Here is a 19,978-nt window from a genome sequence, read left to right as displayed (position 1 = left end):
GCAGTGGTAACTAGTCCTTCAGGATTCTAATTTCCTGAGACGAGTGAAACTCAAAAACAAACTCTTAGAGAAAGGTCAAGGCTTTCAAACCACCAGCTGATTACAAGGGGACAGGGCATTTGGAGGGAAGGAAAAGGTGGGGAGGTCAAATCAGTCAAGCCAGCACCACAGGAAAAGCTACGATACAAATTTCTGTGCCCACGTGTTTCCAAAAAGATCAAAGAAGAAAAACTAATGTTATGGTGATAGTAGAAAGATGAGAGAGGAAAGCAGGTACTATTGATGGGAAACTTAATTCTGCCCGTTCAGGAGAGATAAACATGGGGTCAGCTTCCACACACACTCTGAAGACACCCCCTCTACCACCTGTCTCAACACCTCCCCTGCCTCTGCTTGTCTGACGTCCAGCCTTGGATGAGCTACAGTTTCCTCCAGCTAAGCACTGGGAAGACCAAAGCCATAGTCTTAAGCCCCCAACACAAACTCCGTGCCCTCACCATTGACTCCCTCCCCTTCCCTGGCTGCTGTTTCAGACTTAACCAGACTGTTTGCAACCTCGGTGTCAATATACAGCTCTGGACTGAGCTTCTGACCCAATTTCTTCTCCATCACAAAGACCACCTACTTCCACCTCCATAGTTTAGCCCATCTACTGCTGAAACCTTCGTGCATGCCTTTGTCACCGCCAGTCTTGACTATTCCAGTGCTCTTCTGGCTGGTCTACCATTTGTAAACTTGACCTCATCAAAAACTGCTGCCTGTATCCTTTCCTGCACCAAGTATTACTGACCCATCACCCTGTCCTCAGTGACCTACATGGGCTCCCAATCACCCAATGTCTTAAATTTAAAATTAGCATCCTTTTTGTTTAATCGCTTCACGGCCTCGGCCCACCCTATCTCAGTAACCTCCTCCACGTTACGCCCCCCCCCCCGATTGGTGGTCATGCCTTTAGCTGACTAGGCCCCACCCTCTGGAATTCCCTTCTTTAAACTCCTCCACCTCACTTTCCTTTAAGACTCTCCATAAGGCCAATCTCATTGACCAAGCTTCCTCACATCTCCTTTGGCTCAGCCTCCTTTTTGTTCCTTATGGCTCTGAGACACCGTGTGACATTTTCTACATTAAAGGCACTATATTTGTCAAGTACTTGTCAGTTCAATGCATGGCTGCTTCCTGACTCAGTCCATCAGTGAGCCCAGAAGATTCAACTCTTCTACTTAGTGTCTGTGACGTTCACAAGGACTATTCATGGAGTAGAAATGGCTGAACTGCTAGTTAATAGTGACGATAGTGCAGTAATGTCGATCTGACATTGGAAACAATACAGGCAATTACACCCCAGTATACAACTTCAGGCGGGCAAACCTCAGATGATGGCTGAGCTTAGTAACACGCATGGGAGGGAGGAGTGGATTACTCGAGGATAAACGACTTCCTTCAAAAACATTGTGTGGGTCACGTAGGGCAAGTACAGAAAAGGCAAAGAAACAGAAATGCAACATAGCATGACGTAGAATCTACAGCATGGAAACAGGCCATTCGACCCCACTGCCTATGCCAGTGTTTATATTCCACATGATCCTCCTCCCACTCTAATGCCTCTTCCCACCCTGCCCCCATATCCCTCTATTCCCTTCTCCCTCATATATACACCAAACTTGCCCTGAAATGTGTCAAGGCAATCTATGTCAATGACTTGGATGAAGGGACCGAATGTTGCTAAATTTGCTGATGACGCAAAGATAGGTAGGAAAGTAAGTTGTGAAGAGGGCGTAAGGAGTCTGCAAAGGGATATAGATAGGTCAAGTGAGTGGACAAAATTTTGGCAGATGGCGTATAATGTGGGAAAATGTGAACTTGTCCACTTTGGCAGGAGGAATTGAAAAGCAGTATATTATTTAAATGGAGAGAGATTGCAGAACTCTGAGGTACACCTAGATCCCTCTGTACCAGTACATGAATCACAAAAAGTTAGTATGCAGATACAGCAAGTGATTAGGAAGGCAAATGGAATGTTGTCATTTATTGAAAGGGGAATGAAATATAAAAGTAGAGATGTTTGCTGCATTTGTACAGGACATTGGTGAGACCACATCTAAAATATTGTCCGACATATAGCTGCCAGACTGGGCCTGCGGCAGATGGTGAGCGAACCAACACGAAGGAAAAACCTACTTGACCTCGTCCTACCAATCTACCGGTCGCAGATGCATCTGTTCATGACAGTATTGGTAGGAGTGACCACTGCACAGTCCTCGTGGAGACAAAGTCCGGTCTTCGCACTGAGGACACTATCCAACGTGTTGTGTGGCACTACCACTGTGCTAAATGGGATAGATTCAGAACAGATCCAGCAGCTCAAAACTGGGCATCCATGAGGCGCTGTGGGCCATCAGCAGCAGCGGAATTGTATTCCAGCACAATCTGTAACCTCATGGCCCGGCATATTCCTCACTCTACCATTACCAACAAGCCAGGGGATCAACCCTGGTTCAATGAGGAGTGTAGAAGAGCATGCCAGGAGCAGCACCAGGCGTACCTAAAAATGAGTTGCAATCCTGGTGAAGCTACAACACAGGACTTACATGCATGCTAAACAGCAGAAAGAACATGCTATAGACAGAGCTAAGCGATTCCACAACCAACAGATCAGATCAAAGCTCTGCAGTCTTGCCACATCCAGTGAATGGTGGTGGACAATTAAACAACTAATGGGAGATGTGAACATCCCCATCCTCAATGATGGCAGAGTCCAGCACGTGAGTGCAAGAGACAAGGCTGAAGCATTTGCAACCACCTTCAGCCAGTCATGCCAAGTGGATGATCCATCTCGGCCTCCTCCCGATATCCCCACCACCACAGAAGCCAGTCTTCAGCCAATTCGATTCACTCCACGTGATATCAAGAAATGACTGAGTGCACTGGATACAGCAAAGGCTATGGGCCTGACAACATCCCGGCTGTAGTGCTGAAGACTTGTGCTCCAGAACTAGCTGCGCCTCTAGCCAAGCTGTTCCAGTACAGCTACAACACTGGCATCTACCCGGCAATGTGGAAAATTGCCCAGGTATGTCCTGTCCACAAAAAGCAGGACAAATCCAGTCCGGCCAATTACCACCTCATCAGTCTACACTAAATCATCAGCAAAGTGATGGAAGGTATCGTCGACAGTGCTATCAAGCGGCACTTACTCACCAATAACCTACTCACTGATGCTCAGTTTGGATTCCACCAGAACCACTCGGCTCCAGATCTCATTATAGCCTTGGTCCAAACATGGATAGAGGAGCTGAATTCCAGAGGTGAGGTGAGAGTGACTGCCCTTGACATCAAGGCAGCATTTGACCGAGTGTGGCACTAAGGAGCCCTAGTAAAATTGAAGTCAATGAGAATTAGGGGGAAAACTCTCCAGTGGCTGGAGTCATACCTAGCACAAAGAAAGATGGTAATGGTTGTTGGAGGCCAATCATCTCAGCCCCAGGACATTGCTGCAGGGGTTCCTCAGGGCAGTGTCCTAGGCCCAACCATCTTCAGCAGCTTCATCAACTAACTTCCCTCCATCATAAGGTCAGAAGTGGGGATGCTTGCTGATGATTGCACTGTTCAGTTCCATTCGCAACCCCTCAGATAATGAAGAGTTTGCGCCCGCATACAGCAAGACCTGGACAATATACAGACTCGGGCTGATAAGTGGCAAGTAACATTCGTGCCAGGCAATGACCATCTCTAATGAGAGAGTCTAACCACCTCCCCTGGACATTCAACGACATTAGCATCACTGAATCCCCCACCATCAACATCCTGGGGGGTTAACCATTGACCAGAAACTTAACTGGACCAGCCACATAAATACTGTGGCTACGAGAGCAGGTCAGAGGCTGGGTATTCTGCGGCGAGTGACTCACCTTCTGACTCCCCAAAGCCCTTCCACTATCTGCAAGGCACAAGTCAGGAGTGTGATGGAATATTCTCCACTTGCCTGGATGAGTGCAGCTCCAACAACACTCAAGAAGCTCAACACCATCCAGGACAGAGCAGCCCGCTTGATTGGCACCCCATCCACCACTCTAAATATTCACTGCCTCCACCACCGGTGCACAGTGGCTGCAGTGTGCACCATCCACAGGATGCACTGCAGCAACTCGCAAGGCTTCTTCGACAGCACCTCCCAAACCCGCGACCTCTACCACCTAGAAGGCCAAGGGCAGCAGGCACGTGGGAACAACACCACCTGCACGTTCCCCTCCAAGTCACACACCATCCTGACTTGGAAATATATCGCCGTTCATTCATTGTCGCTGGGTCAAAATCCTGGAACTCCCTTCCTAACAGCACTGTGGGAGAACCGTCACCACACAGACCGCAGCGGTTCAAAAAGGCGGCTCACCACCACCTTCTCAAGGGCAATTGGGGATGGGCAATAAATGCTGGCCTTGCCAGCGATGCCCACATCCCATGAACAAATTTTTAAAAAAAGTTTTGGTCTCCTTATTTAAGATAGGACATAATTGCTTTAGAGGCAGTTCAGAGAAGGTTCACTCGACTGATGCCTGGGATAAGGGACTTATCGTATGAGGAAAGGTTGGACAAGTTGAGCCTGTATACACTGGAGTTTGGAAGAACGAGAGGTGATCTTATTGAAACATATAAGATCCTGAGGGGACTAGAAGGGGTAGATGCTGAGAGGATGTTTGCCCATGTGGGAGAGACTAGAACTAGGGGTCACAGTTTAAAAATAAGGGATATCCCATTTAAGACGGAAATGAGGAGAAATTTCTTCTGAGGGTCATGAGTCTGTGGAACTCCCTTCTCCAGAGAGAGTTGGAGGCAGGGTCATTGAATATTTTTAAGGCTGAATTAGATAGATTCCTGATTAACAATGGAGTCAAAGGTTATAGTAGGTAGATGGGAAAGTAAAGTTGAGGTCACAATCAGATCAGCCGTGATCTTATCAAACGGTAGAGCAGGCTCGAGGGGCCAAATAGCCTACTACTGCTCTTAATTCATATGTATGTACGTGTGCTTCAGCCACTCAGTGTGTCAGCGAGTTCCACATTCTCACCACTCAGAAATGGATCAACAGGAAAATTAAATGGGAGATTGGAGGGAAAACTACAAAGCTTGTAGGGAGAAGGGAAAGGTGTTGTACTGTTAGGCCATGTACAAGAATCTTGGGAGTGGTCTTGGCAATGAAGGAAATCATAGTAGAACCTCCCCAGGGATCAGATTCAACATTGATGCCCTTATATCCCTGAATTTGGAGCAGACCTCAGTTAATCTCAGGTTTCAGGGAACAATCTAAAACAAATCTACAAGTAATCACATTTCTTGAAGTGGACATGAATAGAGCCTCCATTGGAGACAATCAAAGCCCTTAGCTCTGTTGAGACGATCCCCTGTGCATTCCTAAATGGTGCACTGAGATTGAGGCAAAACCAGGCATTTAAGCAAAAACCGTGGAATTATTTAAGATGCAATTGGATGCTACAATGGGGGGATATCAGGATCTCACTGGATCGATAAATTAAGATGGGCCTAATGACCTTCCTCAGCTGTAATTATCTTGAGTTTCACCCTGCTTATTGATAGATTACCGTTGTGATAGCGGTTAGCACTTTCACTGTTCTTCATGCTTTAAATAGTTCAGACTTGGTTAGACCATTCTGAGCATGGGTCTGTACAACAAGACATGGGGGAAGATCCCCCACTGCCTGCCCCCAGATCAGCTACAAGAGGGACCCTGTTCACTAAAACCACTGCTGGGGCTGTAACCACAGCCCGGTCAGTACTTCAGTGCTCGGTATCCACCACAGCAGGGACTCAACACATTCAGATCTATGGTAACAATTCAGCATAGTGGAGAGTGTGAGAAGGCCCAGCTATAGTATTCACACTCGTGAGTTGTAGTAATCATATGGACAAAAGTGTACAGCACTACGGAGATGGTGGATGCAGTGGGGCCCAACAGGCACAGATAACAAAATAAAAACAGAAACTGCTGGAAACACTCAGCAGGTCAGGCAACATCTGTGAAGGGAGAGAGAGAGAGAGAGAGAGACAGACAGACAGAGTTAACATTTCAGTTCGATGAATTGGATGTTCCTTACTTAATGTTCTGACGAAGGGTTATCGACCTGAAACGTTAACTCTGTTTCTTTCTGCACAAATGCAGCCTGACCTGCTGATGGTTTCCAGTATTTTCTGTTTTTATTTTATATTTCCAGCATCCGCAGTATTTTGTTTTTGATGTACAAATAACGCAATGGCTGCATGCTAAATCCTGGACTGGAGAATCTGTTCAGTAGGTAGTGACGGACTAACACAGATCTTCTGATTTATGTTATTTATCACTAATGGTAACCCATTTAAAATAACTTGATGTTACTGTGTCAGACAGTGGAATTTACAAACCGTGTGACCTTTTTTTAAGAAAACATGCTGCTGGTAATTTCCATTTTAAAACATTGAGATTTTACAAAAATCTCAACATCCAAGTTAGTTATTTGCTCTAATGCTGTGTCCTGTGTTGTGTTTTTAGGATGAAATGACCAGTGCACTCGCCACTATGCGAGTCGACTACGATCAGGTGACAATTAAGGACTTGGACAAAACCAGTAACCCCCTGTTGAACAAGAGACGGAAGAAGCAGACCTCATCAGCACGATCCTCATCAGCGATCTGCAGCAACCAGTGAGGGAGGGGCACACAGCGAGAGGACTGGGGATGGTTTTTAATACACAAGGAACCGGAGGCTTTTAAAGCATCAGTACAGCCAGAGACTTCAGCCTGACCAAAGGCTGCAGATTCTCAACAAGAAAGAGGAAGGTTTCTATTGTCACTGACAACACAGCCAGGAAAGAGGACGGCAGCTCAGCTTTTCTGACCCACAGGACATACTGTCCCCAAGATCCCAAACCCCTTCTTTTCTGTACCGTTGTGTAGCACCTTTTATTATGAACAGCATTTGTCCTGGTGTTTTAATTTGCCTCAGACTTTGCATTGACATTGATGAAAGGATGGCAAAGAGGGAGCAGGTATGCAGTTAAGATGCATTTTCGTGTTATCTCCTCATTTGTGAGCGTTAAGTGAGTTGTAAGCTGAACGCACATACCACCTGTGCTGTTATTGTCGCACTTTTGGATCCACCTGTTATGAAGCAGCAACGGTGGAAATGCTGTCAGCGATCAGTAGGATGTTGAATCGATGGCTAGCCATCTTCCTTTCACTAACTCAGGCAGCCTGGTGTATCCTGGTGGAGCTCAGAGAGAAACTCCAGGCGCTGAACGACCTCTGCGTGACGGGCTCCTTAAAACCATGGGAGCCCAGGCTCACACATGGAAGAATTGTCGCTGGCACGAGGTCCCATGAGGCAGTTGCTGCCCAGGGAACCTCTACCCCAGCAAGAGTGAACGCCTTCAGCAGAGGAGTGGGGCAAAACAATATAAGTGGAGTGTTGAAACGGTCAGAGGCAAAATCAAACGTGCGGCTGAGATCCGTGATAAACCCCTACAATAAAGACCACTGCCCAATGCTTTTGTGATGATCTATAGTCTGGTGAGGTACTAATAAATAGGAACGCGTGAATTATTTTTTGGAATGTTTGGGGCCAAGATAAAACTATTCACTAAATTGTAGGTTAGGCAAACTGGCTGTCAGATTTCAGGTAGGTGAAATTCATACTTTTTAATTAAGATTGCCATCTGTTGTCCTGATAACTCGGAAGTAAAAGAAAGCATTTATTTAGCGCCTTTCATGACCTCAGAACGACCCAAAGCATGTTACAGCCAATGAAGTACTTTTGAATTGTAGTCACTGTTGTAATGTAGGAAACACAGCAACCAATTAGCATGCAGCAAGGCCCCACAAACAGCAATGTGATAATGACCAGATAATCTGTTTTTAGTGATGTTGGTCGAGGGATAAATATTGGCCAGGACACCGGGGAGAACTCCCCTGTTATTCGTCCAAATAGTGCAATGGGATTTTTTAGGTCCACCTGGGAGGATCGACTCTATTTATCGTCTCATCCGAAAGATGACACCTCCGACAGTGCAGCACTCCCTCAGAACTGCGTTGGATTGTAGGCCTCCTCTGAGCCATTCCGCTCTCTGGAAGCTCCCAGATTTGATACCCGGTCTGTGCTGAGTTATCTGATCTCAGCCAAGGGAGCAATAATGATGCTACAATTAGCTGGAGCCGCTCTGCTTAGGGAAGGGGAAAAGGGCAAGGATTCCCACTCCTGACCGCTACACAGCAAACCCCAACTAGAAGTGCATATGTGCAAATGCTGGACAAGGTCAGGATCGAGCTAGGTTGTGACGCTGTCCACACTTGCTGGTGCTTACTGTCATGGCTTACTCATGAATGATGGCCACTTGAATGAGGAGGATGTGTGGTACTTGAGGAACTGTACCCCTCTTGGGGAGTTAATGCCTTCAGGAAAGGAGAGGGATACAGTTTTTAGAAACGATTGCCGACTATTTATGTCGACTGGTGGTACTGTGCGTTCATGTGCTGTGCCAGAGAGGGGTAGTATGCAGGTTTGTGCCCAGGATTTCCCCCAAGCAGAGGTGGGGGGGGGGGGGATGGGAAGGCTGAGCAGGCAGCACCTCCCAGTCAGCCAATGGAGCAAAGCACATGGGACCTACAGATTAAAGTAACCAGGGGGCAAAACTATAATTGCTGTGGAGGATCATCCTGGTTTCACAGCAGCAGTTTTATAAAAGGGAAATCATGTTTGACAAATTTATTATAGAGTTTTTTGAGGATGTAACCAGCAGGGTAGATAAAGAGGAATCAGTGGGTGTAGTATATTTGGATTTTCAAAAGGTATTCGATAAGGTGCCACATAAAAGGTTGTTGCACAAAATAAGGGCTCATGGGGTTTGGGGTAATATATTAGCATGGATAGAGGATTGGCTAAAGGACGGAAAACAGAGTGTTGGGATAAACGGGCCATTCTCAGGTTGGCAGGCTGTAACTAGTGGGGTGCCGCAAGGATCGGTGCTTGGGCCTCGGCTATTTACAATCGACATTAATGACTTAGATGAAGGAACCGAGTGAAATGTATCCAAGTTTGCTGACGATACAAAGTAAACTGTGAGGAGGACACAAAGACAGATATAGACAGATTAAGTGAGTGGGCAAAAAGGTGGCAGGTGGAGTATAATGTGGGGAAATGTGAAGTTATTCACTTTGGTGGGAAGAATAGAAAAACAGAATATTGTTTAAATGGTGAGAAACAATTAAGTGTTAGTATTCAGAGAGACTTGGATGTCCTGGTACAAGAAACACAAAAAGTTAGTATGCAGGTACAGCAGGCAGTTAGGAAAGCAAATGGCATGTTGGCCTTTATTGCAAGGAGGTTGGAGTACAAGTGTTACTCCAAGGAAGTCTTACTACAGATGTACAGGAGTTTACTTGATACTCCAGGTGAGGTCTCACTACAGTTTTGGTCTCTTTTAGCTAAGGAAAGATATACTTGCCTTGGAGATGGTGCAACAAAGGTTCACTAGATTCATTCCTGGGATGAGAAGGATGTCCTATGAAGACAGGTTGAGTAGAATGGGCCTATACTCACTGGAGTTTAGAAGAATGAGAGGCGATCTCATTGAAACGTATAAGATTATGAGGGGGGCTTGACAGGGTAGATGCTGAAAGATTGTTTCCCCTGGCTAGAGTGTCTAGAACTAGAGGGCATAGTCGCAGGATAAGGGGTCGGCCATTCAAGACTGAGATGAGGAGGAATTTCTTCACGCAGAGGGTTGTGAATCTTTGGAATTCTCCACCCCAGAGGGCTGTGGATGTTGGGTCATTGAATATATTCAAGGCTGAGATTAGATTTTTGGACTCTAGGAGAATCAAGGGATATGGGGATTGGACGGGAAAGTGGAGTTGAGGTCAAAGGTCAGCCAAGATCTGATTGAATGGCGGAGCAGGCCCGAGGGGCCATAATGGCCTACTCCTCCTATTTGTTATGTTCTTTCTTGCGGGTGTCTGACACGCACATACGAACAAACACACACACATACAGACACACACAAACCCATTATCTCCAAACACAGAGGGTTGTCAAACTGTGCAATGCACTACTGCATTTAGTTACTGAAGCATTTAAGAATAGGTTAGATAGGTGGTTGAAGGGAGATAATGAGATTATAGGAACAGGGCGGGCCCGTGGGATTAGGATTACTGTTTGGGTAGAGGATAAATAGCAACACGGACTTGTTGGCCCGAACAGCGTGTTTCTGTGTTGTAATTCTTTGTAAGGAATCTTACAACACCAGGTTATAGTCCAAGCTTGTGATTTTCAAATAAAACTGGTGTTGTAAGATTCCTTACATTTGTCAACCCCAGTCCATCACCGGCATCTCCACATCGTAATTCTTTGTAGCCAAGTTACCAAGAAATCCACACAGGTAGAGTTTCTGTTTGCCTGATATGGAGTGCACACTCTCTCCCTGTAGGGACACTCCACACTTACCCAAGTCTAAAGAGTTTTGGTGTGGTTTGAAAACAGCCATGTGTGCACAGGGGATACTGCTGGAGTATAACCAGCGAAAACAATAATGTATTCCTGCTGCTTGTCCAGCTAGGAGAATCTCACCCATTAGGACATTGGCTTGTAGAAATAGCTGGAGCCAAGTCGGAAGAATCCCCACTCCCAGTGAGTGCTGTACCCCTCCAGATCCTAATAAGGACCGGGTTGGCTGGTCACTCAACAATGCCTTGAACTCCTGTGGACTTGCCTGGTGTAGGTATCAGATTATTAAATGTCACATAGGGTTGTTGGTTCCAATCTTCTATCGACAGGCGTAGAGCCATCTATTTCCCAAGCTACAGGCTTACGTCCCACCTAAGGAGCATCGTCGCCATTTAACTTCACAGCAGCAGTAGTGACTCGGAAATAAGCCTGGTTCCCAGACTGACGGAAACTGCGTTCTTAACAGGTCAGAACCTTCCAGCAAACCAGTTGTACTCATAACATCAGCAGGAGGCCACCAGCAGCCCTCCTCCCCCTCACCTGTGACCCTTGGGGGTTGTTTCTGTTCCAAGTGTCTCTGGACCTCTGCTTGTCTGTTGGCTGTTTCTGGAGGTGGGATTCAGTGCTGTTGTGTCCGTTAGTTATACTGCAGCACTTCCACAAGTAACGGTAGGAAAAAAACCAAAATCTTTAATGCGTTCCAAAATACTTCCGTCGTTTTTTTTAAGCACATTTTAAAATTATTTTTGTACATCCCTTTAATTGTAATTGTACATCCTGTACGACTACTCCTGTAAGCTACCCCTATGGTTAGGATTGCTTATCTCTCTCACAGATATAAGCAGCTCACCCATTGAATATGTGCCACGCACACCCAATGAATGAACTGCTTGGGATAGGGTAAAGATCCAGTAGCTAAAAGGCAGTGTGTGTGTGTGTATACTGAGCCACACGGACCAGAAGATCACAGGTTTAATTGTACGTCTCTGGTGAGTTAGCTGAGTTCTGCCAAGGTGGCATGGTAAGGATTGGCTCTGGTGTCCCGATCAACCAGGGCGCCTGCTCCTCACCGCCCTCCAGTGACCCTATTGGAAAGTGAGCATGACTGGACATTGGCTGAGAACAGGATTGACCTTGGTGACCATGCCTTCTGTGGTTGATGCTTATTGCCTAGGCTCGCCTAAGAACATAGGAGTAGGAATAGGCCATACGGCCCCTCAAGCCTGCTCCGCCATTCAATAAGATCATGGCTGATCTTCGACCTCAACTCCACTTTCCCGCCCGATCCCTGAGTTATGATCAGTGGTGGATGCAGATTCAATCATGGCTTTCAAAAAGCAATTGGATAAATATTGGAAGGGAAAAAATTTGCAGGGCTACGGGGAAAGAGCAGGGGGATGGGACTAACTGGATTGCTCTTACAAAGAGCCGGCACAGGCTTGCTGGATCAAATGGCCTACTTCTGTGCTGTAACGATTCCGTGATTCTACCCCCATAATCACTTGATTCCCTTCTAGTCCAAAAATCTATCGATCTCAGCCTTGAATATACTCAACGACTGAGCATGCACAGCCCTCTGGGGTAGAGAATTCCAAATATTCACAACCCTCTGAGTGAAGAAATTCCTCCTCATCTCAGTCTTAAATGACTGACCCCTTATCCTGAGACTTTGTCCCCTAGTTCTAGACTTTCCAACTAGGGGAAACAACCTCTCAGCATCTACCCTGTCAAGCCCTCTCAGAATCTTAATAACATTACACTCGGTTCCTTCAATGCGATCGCCTCTCATTCTTCTGAACTCCAGAGAGTATAGGCCCAATCTACTCAATCTTTTCTCATAGGATAACACTCTCATCCCAGGAATCAATCTAGTGAACCTTTGTTGCACCGCCTATAAGGCAAGTATATCCTTCCTTAGGTAAGGAGACCAAAACTGCACACAGTACTCCAGGTGTGGTCTCACCAAAGCCCTGTACAATTGCAGCAAGACTTCCTTACTCTTGTGCTCCAACCCACTTGCATACTATTTGCCTTCCTAATTGCTTGCTGTTAACTTTGTGTTTCATGTACAAGGACACCTAAATCCCTCTGAACACTACCATTTAATAGTTTCTCACCATTTAAAAATATTCTGTTTTTCTAATCTTTCTACCAAAGTATTTCTATTATTCCTACCTCACATTACCCACATCATTCCATCTGCCATCTTCTTGCCCACTCACCTAATCTGTCCCTATCCCTTTGCAGTAGACTGTTTGCATCCTCCTCACAGCCTACTTTCCCATCTAGCTTTGTATCGTCAGCAAACTTGGATACATTACACTCGGTTCCTTCATCTAAGTCATTAATGTCGATTGTAAATAGCTGAGGCCCAAGCACCAATCCTTGCGGCACCCCACTAGTTACAGACTGCCAACCTGAAAATGACCTATTCCATTTCTGTTCTCTGTTTTCTGTCCGTTAACCAATCCTCTACCCATGCTAATATATTACCCCCAACCCCATGAGCCCTTACCTTGTGTAACTACCTTTTATGTGGCACCTTATCAAATGCCTTTTGAAAATCCAAATATACTACATCCACTGGTTCCCCTTTATTGAACCTGCTAGTTACATCCTCAAAGAACTTTAATAGATTTGTTAAACACTATTTCCCTTTCATAAAACCATACTGACTCTGCCTAATCATATTATGATTTTCTAAGTGCCCTGTTACCACTTCCTTAATAATGGATTCCAGCATTTGCCGATGACTGACGTCAGGCTAACTGGCCTGTAGTTCCCGGTTTTCTCTCTCCCTCCTTTCTTGAATAGCGGTGTTACATTTGCTACCTTCCAATCCATTGAGACCGCTCTAGGCTCTAGGGAATTTTGAAAGATCACAACCAATGATCCACTATCTCCGCAGCCACCTCTTTTAGAACCCTAGGATGTAGGCCATCAGGTCCAGGGGATTTGTTGGCTTTTAATCCCATTAATTTCTCTAGTACTTTTTCTTTACTAATATTTAAGTTTCTCACGCTCATTAGACCCTTGGTTCTCCACTATTTCTGGGTTTTTGTTGTCTTCTACTGTGAAGACAGAATCAAAATATTTAACGTCCCTACCATTTCCTTATTCCCCATTATAATTTCTCCTGTCTCAGCTTCTAAGGGACCAATGTTTACTTTCGCTACTCTCTTCCTTTTTACATACTTGTAGAAGCTCTTACAATCTGTTTTCATATTTCTTGCTAGTTTACTCATATTCTATTTTCTCCCTTCTTATCAATTTTTTGGTCATCCTTTGCTGGTTTCTAAAACTCTCCCAATCCTCAGACTTATTACTCTTCTTGCCAACATTATGAACCTCTTCTTTTAATATAATACTATCCTTAACTTCTTTAGTTAGCCATGGATGCATCACTTTTCCCATGGAGTTTTTATTTCTCAATGGAATGTATGTTTGTTGACAATTCTGAAATATTTCTTTAAATTCTTGCCATTATCTACCGTCATACCTTTGACTAGCCTGTGAACAACAGCTGGGTACTGCTGGTACTGAACAAAAGTCAGTACCTTCAGGAGAGATGGGGAGAACAATCTCATGCAGGCAACATTTGATTTACATTGACACCGCCTGACAGTGTGATCCTGGTCACTGCAAGTCTGACAGCTGATCACTGGTTGCTGTCAGGCTCTGACAATATCTGCTTTTAAACTCTTAAACTAACAGCTCCTTGGGTCCTGCTCAAGAATCCCAGCTGAAATTTTAACCCATCTTTCTCTTTCAGATGCTGACTGACCCTCTTGTGTATTTCTAATGTTTTAGGAGCCATTTTTCCCTTTCGTCAGCCCCTGAACTATATACAAACATATGAAAATACCAGGCAGGAAAAGACCAGCTGGTCCATGTAGCCTGTCCCATACAGTTGTGATGCCTTATTCTTCATGATTAAGGCACTCCCCATCCCATCCTTGTCGATGTAATCTCCTGGGAGAAGCGGAAAAAAAGATATAAAACCCAAAGTAAATTAAGGGGGAGAAAATCTGGAAAATTCCTCTCTGGCCCCTCCAGGGCAATCAGTTCTAGTCCAGGAGCTCTCAGTGATGGAAAATCAGCGGCTGGGGACACATTTTGCTGATGCAGAAAATCTCCCCTTCTTTATTATTTGATTTCCTTCCCTGGTGTCTTTGTTCCTCTTTTCATGATTATCCTTTTTACCTCTCACCTGTTGCTCTCACGCCTCCCCTCTGTGTTGGCCAGTCCTGTAAAGGGTCAAAACATTAAAGGCCTTTTCTTCTTTCAGACGCTAACCAAACCTGCCACATGCAGTGTCTTTAAAACGTTTTTTGTTGCTGTGCAGATAAGATGAAGTTGGATGATTGCCGACAGCCGGGGGCAGTGTTTTGTTTATTGTAAACAGAATTTGGCTGGAGCGTTACATAGAATTTACAGCACAGAAACGGGCCATTCAGCCCAACAGCTCTGTGTCGGTGTTTATGCTCCACACCAGCCTCTTCCCACTCTGTTTATTTCATCTGCCCCTGCCCCTATCAGCATGTCCTTAGCTTCCCCTTAAATGTATCTAAGCTATTCGCCTCAACTACTCCTGTGGTAGTGAGTTCCACAGTCTGACCACTCTCCCAGGGTAAAGAAGTTTCTCCTGAATTCCCTACTGGATTTATTGATGACTTGCTTATATTACTGGCCCCTAGTTTTGGACTCCTCCACAAGTAGGCACATCAAGCTTCCCTTTAAGCTGCAGTAATAGTTTTAAAAACTGAGTCTTCATGCGTTGCTTTTGCAATCATTCGTTCAAGGACTCCAAGGTACTGGTGCCGCAGGGGGAAAAGTACGCAAAGCCGCCGCTTCCTAAAGACGATGCCCGCAGTCTGCTATCCCTGGGGGTCCTATGAAGTCATACAGTGTGTGCTTCCTGCCCAGCTGGCAGCTCCTGCAGCAGGTAACAGCCTCAGGGATACATGACCTGTGGATCATCCAGATAATGTACCAAAATGGAAGAGCAGTTACATGGTGAGCTGGTTATCTGCAAGGAATGAAATAAGTTTGATGTGGACATTACATCTGTCAACTTCGATCTGAGACAGAAACAGAAAGTTCTAAATACAGGGTGATCAGACTAATGCAAAAGAAAGACTTGCATTTATATAGTGCCTTTCATGACCTCAGGATGTCCCAAAGAGGTTTTCAGCCAATTAAGTTCTTTTTGAAGTGTAGACACTTCTAACGTAGGAAATGCAGCAGCCAACTTGCACACAGCAAGATCCCACAAACAGTAATGTGGTAATGACCAGATAATCTGTTTTAGCAATGTAGGTTCTGGGATAAATATTGGCTAGAACACCAGGGAGAACTCTCCAGCTTTTCTATGAAGCTCGAATGGTATCCTTTACATCCACCTGTGAAGGCAGACGGGGCCTCAGTTTAACATCTCATCCAGAAGACGTCACCTCTGCCAGTGCAGCACTCTCAGTACTGCTCTGAAGTACCAGCCTAGAATATGGGTTCAAGAGTGGGACCGAAACCAACAAGCTTCAGACTCAGAGGTGAGTGTGCTACCCACTGAGCCACAGCTGACACATGGACAGAAAACTGCTTCAGATGAGAATTGTAGTGTTTTCAAATGGTTTCAGAGATATGATACAGATCCCATTTTTGAAATTGGCAAACCATCATAATTACCAGCACTGTGACAGAGTCTCCGATCGCTGCCATGTGATTTGACCACTCTCTGATTTCATGGATTAAGTAAATGGTCTGGGCTTTATCAGTTTTGGTCCTGTAAATTAGTTAAGGTTCACAATTTAATCCCACTTTTTGTCATATTTCTGTACTTTCCTATATTTGGGCATGTGATTGTACCAATCTTAGAAAATGAACTTGCATTTATATGACACTTTATCATGTGCCTCAGAAATGCCTCATATACAATTAATTACTGTTGTTACGTAGGCAATTGTGGCAGCCAGTTTGCACACAGCAAGATCTCAGAAACAAGCAGCAGCTGGAGAATGACTCAATTTGCTTTTGATTGAGGGAGTACGGTTGCCAGAGAACTGGAGAACTCTCCTGCTCTGCTGCAAGTAGTTCCGTGGGATCGTTAACATCCACCTAAAACAGGCCTACAGCCCCAGTCTAACCTGAGTAGCGGGACCTCCAATCATACAGCACTCCCTCAGTACTGCACTAGTGTCAACCAGATTATGTGCTCAAGTCCTTGAAAATTTTCAGCTGATCAGAGCGAGCCAGCATGGATTTGTAAAGGGTAGGTCATGCCTGACGAACCTGATTGAATTTTTTGAAGAGGTGATTAAAGTAATAGACAGGGGAATGTCGATGGATGTTGTTTATATGGACTTCCAGAAGGCATTCAATAAAGCCCCTCATAAGAGACTGTTTAGCTAAAGTTGAAGCTCATGGAACTGAGGACAAATCATTGACCTGGTTAGGAAATTGGCTGAGCAGCAGGAGACAGAGAGTAGGGATAATGGGCAGGTACTCAAATTGGCAGGATGTGACTAGTGGTGTCCTACAGGGATCTGTATTTATTAATGACTTATGACAGGATAGAGAGCCTCATAGCCAAGAGATGAGTGTGCTATCTTGAGCCAAGCTGTCAGGAACCTTGCCAACCAGTATAGTCTTAACCATTAACTTCTTGGTCTAACCAGATCACTGACTCAGTTATCAAGTAGACTGGCCCTATTTTTCCTACTGGTATTTTTAACCTGATTGAGCACATTGCCTTTAAGGTCACCATGGAATAAAGAGATTGAGGGATTCAGTAACCAGTTACCCACCATTCTACAGCAGCCAAGTATTGTGCCCTGATCAAAAGGATGAGTACAACTACTCACACCCTGAAAAGCCACAGCCACTTCAAGTATGCTGGCACCATACTCTTTTTATTTATTCTTGGGATGTGGGTGATATTGGCAAGGCTCCACACCTCATTGACTCTTAATGCCCTCAGGGCAATCACGTAGGATAGCACTAGTCACATGAAGGCCAGGTAGGGTGGCAGATTCCCTTCCCTGAAGGACATTCCTAAACTCCTGTTTTTACAACAATCTGGCAGCTTTCATGGTTATTTTATCTGGTACTAGTCCACAAACCATCAGATTTAATGAATTGACATTTGCCATGGTGGGATTTGAACACAACTTCTAAGGAGTGCTAGTCCAGTGCCATAACCACTATCCTACCGTACCTTACCTCTGATCGTTTACCTCCTCTTTCTCCACCCCCCCCCCCCACAAAAGTCTGGAGCAGAAAACCTGTATATTACAGTTCCCCAGAGCTGTTTGCATCCTTCTCTTGTAATGTGACATACAAGTGAAAACTCTAAACTAAAAGATAGCAAAAATAACGATTCTGGAATCAGCCCAAACTGGCCAATGACCAGTGCTTCATGCTGCAGAAATCTGTACATTTAAAAACTTTTTACTTCCCTAACGTTTAATAAAATTTGGTTTGTTTCTGCTAATATTTCCAAACCGATTGCTTTCTCGTAGTACAACGTAGTGTTCTAGACTTTGACTCTTATATTATGGGATACTAATTTCATTAAATGAAATGTGTTACTCCTCACCAATCACAAGGGATTCTATATACTATTACAGTTAGAACTTTGATTAATGGCAGTGGCCAATGTTTCAGCCTGTGATAGTGGATGGGGACTCGCTGGCAAGTGGGGAAGGGGGGGGGGGGGGATGTGGAAGCAGGAGATGGAAGAGAACAAATGCTGAGAAAACAGGAGGGGAAAATCGGAACCTAGGTTAGCCCACACTACTCCATGCTTCACCCACAATTCAATTAAAGGGCAATGTTAGCATCGGCATTGTTGGGGGGTGGGGGGGAAGTTAGCACGAAGGCCAGGTAATGCAGCTCGGAGTGATGGTATGGGGCCAGATGCAGGTCTTGGCACGGGAGGAAGCAAGGTCATCGTCCCCAATACAGGGCAGTGCTGAAAGAAACGTATTGCTGAACAAAGTGAGAGAGGAAGAGAAGAAACTCGCTGTTTGTTGGGCACGCGGGTACCTGGCACACAGAATTCCATCACTCTGCTTTAAGAGTCGCCAACCTTAACTCCCGAGAAATTCTGGCACAACCATGAACCAACTGGGGGGGCCATTCACCGCCCCCCACCCCCATCAAAATCTGGTAGTTTAGGAAGGCGAATTCCAACCATGTGGTCTACACGAGGATGTCGAAGAGAAATAAAGCCCTATGTTGGAGAAGACTCGGGACACAGTGCTCTCACCACGGTACACAAGGCTGTGGATGTCTTGGGCTGTATCAACTGATGTCAATAGATTCTGAAGTTTCAAAACAGACACCTCCTTGGCCGAACAGATCAGGAAGATCCCAGTTTTGATCCCTGAAAGATCTGGTTAGCCAAATGCAGCTGGTGGGATAATAGGGAACACACTTAGGCTCAGTATTCCAATGAAGGGAGATAGGATTCCCACTCCCAATTATCCAGTAATCCCTGCTAGAAGTGCATGACGGATAAGAGCAAGATAACAATCTGCCATAGTCAAACAGCTTGCTCAAGCTCACTGGCCCAAGTTCACACATGAAACATGGCCATTTGGAAGAGTTACTGGAGGACACCCACTGTGACTACCTACCTTCAGGAGAGCAAAGGGGGAAGAGGGGAAAGGTAGCAAGCTCACAAATCCAGAAGAGTGATATCTATCGAGATGCCATTGAAAAAGAGGGGCACTCAATTGATATAAAGGCAGCATTTGGCAACTTGGGCTATATTCTAAAGTGCATAGAAGACAAGAGCAACCATGATTGTAGAGTGAAAAGTGAAGTTGGAAAAGTTAAAATAAGAAGCGTTTTGACAAGGTGGTGAGTAACTTTTGAAACAGTAGACCAGGAGCTAAATAATTATGGTGGTGGGATTCGGGTCTGCTTCTGCACTTCCTAGAGCATGGGGCTCCTCATTACCAGCATACTATACCTAGGGGAAGACATTTACTGTACAACTTTGCATTTATATAGCACTTTTAACGTAGTAAAACGTCCCAAGGCGATTCACAGGAGCATTATCAAACAAAATTTGACACCGAGCCACATAAAGACAGGTGGTCAAAGAGGTAGGTTTTAAGCAAGGTACAGAAGCAGAGAGATCTAGGGTGGGAATTCCAGAGCTTGATATGGGCGGCAGTTTACCTACCTCTGTAGGACCACCAACGGGACAACCTACAATCCAACGAGGACAAGGTCCATTACTTCCTGACACACAACATCTGGTGATTGAAGAATTCTGCCCAGCCTAGACAACCCCCTATGATGCTGCACAAAATTCTCAATGGCCCGAGATACAGATATTGCAAATTGGTCATTTATTTTATACGCACGCTATAGAGACGATGCTACAAGCAGAAATTGTGTTGACAAATGAGTGACGTGTTTATCATAAATTAAGCGGCACAGTAAACAAATCTGTTTCAGGAACATTCTCACACAGACACTTAG

The 19,978-nt window shown here is 45.1% G+C and overlaps 1 protein-coding gene across 2 annotated transcripts in view; it reads left to right on the top strand.

Moving 5' to 3' along the window:
* The window catches only part of LOC137334310 (MAP kinase-activated protein kinase 2-like), a 101,387-nt gene extending 93,853 nt beyond the window's left edge, over positions 1 to 7,534 (top strand). For both annotated transcript variants that reach the window (XM_067998998.1, XM_067998999.1), the window contains one exon: positions 6,542 to 7,534. In XM_067998998.1, the coding sequence (XP_067855099.1) occupies positions 6,542 to 6,697 (156 nt within the window). In that variant the 3' untranslated portion in view covers positions 6,698 to 7,534. The remainder of the gene's footprint in view (positions 1 to 6,541) is intronic.
* The last annotated feature ends 12,444 nt before the right edge of the window (positions 7,535 to 19,978 follow it).

Source organism: Heptranchias perlo, chromosome 17 (genome assembly GCF_035084215.1).
Source record: "Heptranchias perlo isolate sHepPer1 chromosome 17, sHepPer1.hap1, whole genome shotgun sequence".
NCBI classification, from domain to species: domain Eukaryota; kingdom Metazoa; phylum Chordata; class Chondrichthyes; order Hexanchiformes; family Hexanchidae; genus Heptranchias; species Heptranchias perlo.
This window is presented reverse-complemented; position numbering and strand designations above follow the sequence as displayed.